This window comes from Ruditapes philippinarum, unplaced genomic scaffold, assembly GCF_026571515.1.
Source record: "Ruditapes philippinarum isolate M1 unplaced genomic scaffold, ASM2657151v2 ctg120_1_1_1_1, whole genome shotgun sequence".
Taxonomy (NCBI): Eukaryota; Metazoa; Mollusca; class Bivalvia; order Venerida; family Veneridae; genus Ruditapes; species Ruditapes philippinarum.
The window spans coordinates 238,792-245,658 of NW_026860913.1; the positions used below are offsets into that span (position 1 = coordinate 238,792).

At 32.0% G+C, this 6,867-nt stretch overlaps 1 protein-coding gene across 1 annotated transcript; it reads right to left on the reverse strand.

The window, feature by feature from the left end:
- Window positions 1–2,973: 2,973 nt before the first annotated feature.
- Window positions 2,974–4,569, reverse strand: LOC132713907 (uncharacterized). Its single transcript, XM_060696617.1, has 2 exons — window positions 4,290–4,569; window positions 2,974–3,286 (listed from the first exon to the last, which is right to left on the reverse strand). The coding sequence occupies exons 1-2, from the start codon at window positions 4,565–4,567 to the stop codon at window positions 2,974–2,976; spliced, it is 591 nt and encodes a 196-aa protein (XP_060552600.1). The 5' UTR covers window positions 4,568–4,569.
- Window positions 4,570–6,867: the final 2,298 nt, after the last annotated feature.

The window sequence follows — 6,867 nt, forward strand, 5'->3', positions numbered from 1 at the left end:
TACCTCGAAAAATTAATAAGAAATGCAATGGAAGTTCTAAATTTAGAATGACTTGATTTTATTCAGGCATTGTTTATATAACTTCTCCGTGGTGCAGGGGTAACGCGCTCGTTTAGTGTGTGAGAGGTCTGGAGTTCAAATCCAAGTCGAGGCAACTTTTTTAAAAATTCTTTTTTAAGTGTCTTTGTAAAGGAAGTAGCCATGATATGCAATGATAAAGTGTGGCTGTCATAAAAAAATGAACATAAATGATTTTTTGATGCATATCTAGTTATGCAAAATTCCGTATGTATCAAACTCATGTGCCTTGCAAGATGAATTATAGTACATAAAAATAAACTTATACAGGAAAATACATACAGATATACAGTACGATTTAGATCAGAAAATTCCACAGAGCTTGCAGCCCTTTGATTTATACATGTATTCCATGAAAAGCTTACAGGCTTTACCACTACGATAACTATTTTGCAAAACAATACCATGTTTCTCTTTAAGTGAAATCAATAAAGGATACATGGTAAATGGTAGCTCTTCCTTCGCAATAAAAAAACAGTTAAAAAGTGTTAAAACATGCTGTTAACTGAGTGTTTTGGTCTTCATTCCCTGCGGGCCGGAGCCCGCAGGGTATTGGTACGCGTTTAATTTTTGAGGCATGGAGGAGCACGTGACCTGTTTTCGGTACATGGAGGAGCATGTGATCTGTAAACCGTACATGATTGGTTAATTGACCTATTTGAAAACCTAGCTAAATACCGTGTCCCGGTACGTTACGGATTTACCTCTAGGGAATCATTGTATACACACCAGTCTCTCAAATGACCGGTGTACACAATGCTAGGGAATAAGTCCGAATTAAACCTAATTTAGAACATAACACTATTACGTGATATTTCTAATTTTCTATTATTATTTTACCGTTTAAGGTGGAAAAACTTGCATGATGTGTTTGAAAATTATAATTGTTTCTTTAATATTTATCTGAAATTTTACAGACAATAAATTGTTTATAGTGAAAATCCACAAAATTAAAACATTCGTTTGTGGCATCTGCCATAACAGATAGAGATATTTTCTGCGTAAACTTTTGTGTTTACTTTATTTTATTTTATTATTTTTTGGCACGGAATTATTCATACAATGGTATTTTATCATTTTCTTAAACAGAAATATTGTTTTATTTTCGACCAAGACCAAAGACCAACTTCTATTGATCGATTATTGTCAACTATATTCCTGATACAAACGTCATTTTTTTTCCCAAACCATGTTGAAAATAGTTAAATGAAATATCTTTAAATCTTTATAAATGTTCCCCGCAGGAAACCATTTTACTTGTTAATGTTTTGAATAGCAACATCCGAAGGACCTATCACTGAATGCTGACAAGCATTAGAACCAGACTGTAAGCCAGACCCAGAGGAACATTCAGAAAATATATCACCCGTATATGCTGTAGAAACTGTACTGGAGGATGATTTGCCGTATTTCACATAAAAATGTGTTTTTTTTTAATATGCAAAGCAGATTCATTGTGACTCTTAATAGCATCAATTTTAAAGTTCCCTGTACCCTATACAAACATCCCTACGGTTTCAAACTTATTGCAAGGGGTACAAAACATAATATCGTTCTCATCTTCAATATCAAGCCACGGAAAGTCATTTTTCCATTTGACACAAAACTGACGTTTTCTTCTTTTTTTATATAACTTTCTTTAGATTCTTGTTTCCCTTTTCTATTATTTGGCGTTTTGTTATTTCTATCTGATGAAAACCCTAATTTAAAAAGATCCATTTTAACTAAAATTACGTCTGCTACAATAGACAACATTAATGCATTGTCGTTAAACTTGGGTAACACGAATTTTTTACCTAATGTATTTTTTTAATTTACGAAAGAAAAACGTAACCACTCAATTGAATGATAAAAAAGTATAGTTAAGAGAAAATATACCGTGGCAAAAAAGACCAGGCATTGAGATTATCCCTAACTGATCATGCTACTTACCATCCGCATACCGTAAGTACTACGAAACAAACTGCAGGTGCTTTAAATTACGTAATGCAATAACAACTAATCATATAGCCGTATTTAATTTATTCACAATCGCTAAAAAAAGACATCGGATTTCCTTACTGTTATGAAAATATACGTAAATGTACCGAAGTACATGCTATTTTACTAAGTAAAATGTCTTATTATTCGAGATGAAGGGGAACATGATAAGTTTTGGATATATTTATCAATAAGCCCAGTTGGACCCGTTACAAGACTGGACCATCATCCTAGACAATGTCGTTCGGTCGTAGTTAATGTCTAACCCTGTATTATAGTCATGCTTAGTACTTGAATTAATAAAATTATACTCCGTCAAAGATTTAAATAATATACCAACTATGTAAAAATGAACACAATTACCTAAATTGCGTTATCGTTGAAAATCTCAACAACAATTTTAACTTAACGTTAAATTTGGTTGAATAATCAGAATATTTGCGGAGGTTCATAAACATATGAATGAGAAATAATAACGCATGCAGTGGACCAAATGTACGACTTAAAAAATCAAATTTTAGTTAAATAATGAGATGCGCGAAGACCAACAATTCATACAACAGAATATAACTCCCCAATTTGCTATATATTTTATAAGTTATTACTGACATGTAGACGACACACACTATTTATAACTTGCAATTTGATTTTAACACTATTAAATACCTAAATGTCCGTTCATATAAGCGTACATATATAATGTCCAATCAACAATGCTCTGGTTATTCCGCCAAAATTGGATCTTTTGTTTCTATTATACAGATATTTCTATTAATAGCTTAAAATACATGGCATGTTCTAGTTCATACCAGTCTCATTATGATAGTATTACCCTCGTTACTGTCGAATAACTGGCCGACAAACAAGAGTCTTTTTAAGTGACTCAACGAATTTTGAAAGAAAACCCTTATTTTCTTAATCGCCGAGCTTTTGGTCAAATGTGTCAGTCTTCCCGTTGTTATCTGTCCCAGTAAATATATCCAATGCCATATTTTGTTTTTCATTGATTATCATCTGATCCGAGAGCCAACCAAACGCTTCGAGCAATCCGTTGTCTTCTTTATCAGAAAAGTTGACATCATGGACCGTCCAGTGTCTATCTATGAAGCATTTTTCTTTCCCAAATTGTTCCCGGATATCATCTAGTGAAATTGCGCGCGGGTCGTCGTGATTATGGGCTAGAATAAGAACAGGTACATCACTTGGTAGAACGTCTTGCTGTATCTTCCTGCAATATTCATATATAGTTTCATCAGCTCTGCAACTGAAAGAAAAGTTTACATTTGAGAAATTTTGACGTTTAACAACGCCTCTAATGCGAACGTCATTAGTACATGTATTTATATAAAAGAAAATCTACAAAAAAGGCCCTTACAAAATAGACACATTTAACTTCATATCAATCGTCTTGTAAAACATGTAATACGAATAGTGTCTCGAGTAAATATAAAAGCTGTTATTTGGAAATTTTATTGCTAAACTTTTTTAAATAAATTGTGACAAAATTGCATCAAAATTATATTATGTCAACGATGTTTGCAATAAAACTGTCAACAGCTTTTTACGAAAATAATTGTTAGTTATGAATTCAAACTATATGTCTTCACAAAGTTTTACAGCAACAATTTAAGCAAGAACGGAACTGCTGTTGGCAACGAAGATGTGCAGGTTGGCCTACTGCATTCGATCACATTATATTTTGCAAAAAGAATATAAGTTTTAATAAGAATGGAAATTAATGTTATAAATCAAATAAGTTTTCCGACAACATAATAATACCCTAAGAATAATCTTAACATACAAGCTGTAATTTGGTTGTCGTATTGCAAAACTGGATGTACAACGAGTTTTGTAATTAATTGATTGCAATACTCGTTTTAATTTGCACAACGTGCTTGCCTTAATGAGAACGTGTTAAAATTTGAACATTGTTTAACCTATTTCAGAAAATGAATATTTTATTTCCTTTCTTTCTGATTTAGATATAAGCATGAACAACTACATTATTGTGCAGGCAGATTACAACTTTATCGAATCTATTGTCAAAACCCTTAAATGATTCAAAAGTATATTGAACAATGGCAAGCTACGAATTCAAAATATAAATCAGGATCAAGGATTTGATCCTCAATGTAGTGTATAATGACCATTGTTTTGATACTAACGAAGTACTTAACAAAAAAATGCCAAGATAATAAATTCTTTATCATAATATAAATTGTAAAATTTACCCACAACAATCCAAAACGAATACAAGTCCCTCTATCGTAGTATAGTAGTGTGGTAACAATGGGCGTATTGACATTCTGCCTCCCATATCTATAGCTGTCATTTCTACATTTTTATATCGTAGTACTTCTGCGTAAAGCCCATTTCCCAGCACAATATAACTTATTTCACCCAGCTTCAAATTATCCAGGATGTAAGATTGTTGAGAATTTTTATATCCAATAATTAATATCCGTACATTTTTATCAGCAAATAAACGTTTAAAAACCGAATTTCCCATTTTAGTTTCAGTGTATTTATCGTTTTTCTTCACAATGTGTGAACATTACTGGTTACAGAATCGAACTGTGATGCGGTGGCCAAGGCCACTATTACCGTGTAATACAGTTATCATATTGCGTTTATTATCTTCAGGCATGCATGTTTGTGATACACATTAAAATATCGACACATTAATCAACTGTAGATAAGGTTGTGATCAATATCAATGCAAGACTGATTCGAATTGTACTTTTTTCGCGGACATAATTTCTGTATATAAACAACAAGAGCTGTCGGCAGGACCACAACGCTCGACTATTCTTTGTGCTATTGGGACTTACTAAAGTTGTCAAAAAGTGAAACTGTAAAATATGCTTATGAGACTTACAGTTTAAGAGACCCAAAAATATCCATGATCATATTGTGCATTCTAGCTTTTCAAAGCAAATGTCAGTTCATTCATCTTCCCCTTGTAGCAGAAGTAGATGTTCTCATTGTAATCGAATTACTTCGGATGTATCTTTTGCAAGCAGTGTCACAGGCGAAAACTATACACTGAGAAACCCTACAAACTGTTCTACAAATAATGTTATTTATTTAATCTCGTGTCAAAAATGCAATACGCAATATGTTGGCCAGACATCTCAACCAGTTTCACGTAGAATGAATAGTCATAAATTTGATATTACAAATTTCAAAGATCCAGCGTTTTGAACTCTTGTTGCAACGCATTTTAATTCAATTGATCCTTAACATTTTTACCGTTTGAGATTGTCAGCGACACAATGGAGCGTCTATGTAGAGAAACCTACTGGATTCATAAGCTAAAGACGTTTTCACCATCTGGATTAAATGCAAAAATTATATATGACATTTAATTATTTTCGTAGGTTCGTTTGCGTAGGCATTCCATTATAAAATTGTTATATACATTTTCCAATATAATACTTAATCTGTTTTATACATGTATACATACGTGTTATTTTTCTATTAATTTCTCATTTCACATTTTTATTTTGTTTTTAAAAGAACTTGTTATGTCTGGCTGGCACAACCGTATACTGAATTTGAATAGAATCCGTTGGGTTAAAATACCATGAATGCTGCACAGTGTGAGTTAATTTGCTTTAGGATACAAAAATAAGTAACTAATACTTGAATGAATAAATTGTCATTTATTTTTAAAATGACTGTTCTTATAACAATAAATCTCTAAATTTTTACCAAATGTTTATTAACTAATGTATTACAAAATATTTAACTAAGAAAGATAAGCAAAGGTGGTTCATTAGAACCGCTACATGCGAAATGACACGAAATATTCGTGTACTGCTCAAGTACTATGACTATTGCATACTACACACTACGCAAGATAAAAAAATATTAGTACCGATATTTTTAATGTATTAGATATTATAATTAAACTTACTTTATTTTCCAATTTATTTGCATCTTTAGTAAAATTGAAAAATATGAGGGGAAAATAAGTTAGACAACTTGTGAGGCTCGAACTCGTGAAACAATTAAAGTTGTATTGCATCCCAATGACTTTACCAACTTTGCTATCAAGACATTTGCAATTAACAGCATCAGGGTCTGAAATTTCGCTACCATTATTTGTTTGGTCCGACGACCCAAACAAATAAAAACCATCCATTTCCCTTTTGACTGTACACATTACATCCTACATAAAATATATGATTATATTAATACAAGTAGTTTCAAGAACATATGGTCAAAATGGCGCTAAACTAAATTTCATGTTCAAGGGATTTGGTCACTACCGGCCCTTTGTGAAAAATTACTTTAAAATTTTAAAGTGCCTTGTCATCGACCGTGTGTTTGGTAAAACATTGATATATTGAAATTGTGTACATGTAAATGTCATGCATATCTGATGACTATAAAAGTTTTTTAATGCGTATACTGCAGGACGTCAAGAGAATATGTTTCAAGAAGCTTTACGTGTCGAAAGACATGACTTTGTTACTTTTATATTACCTTTATATTGATTACACAAATAAAAAAGAAAAAAAACATAAGGAGCACTATGAAAGTATTGACGTATAACGTTATCTAAACTACAAATGCTACCTTAGATGTGAGTGATTTACTATAGAAATTAAATATAATAGTTGATGTCACAATAGGCCGACACTGTCCCGTCGATTTGTTTGTAAGCAAAATAACTATGTGCATTTATGCGTTGGATAATAAATCTAAATTACTGGTGCTTCACTGGTTGTAATAATAATTCAAAAGACAATCATACTGAGAGCTTTAAAAATGTTTTACCCAAATCACAAGCTGTCCTCGTAT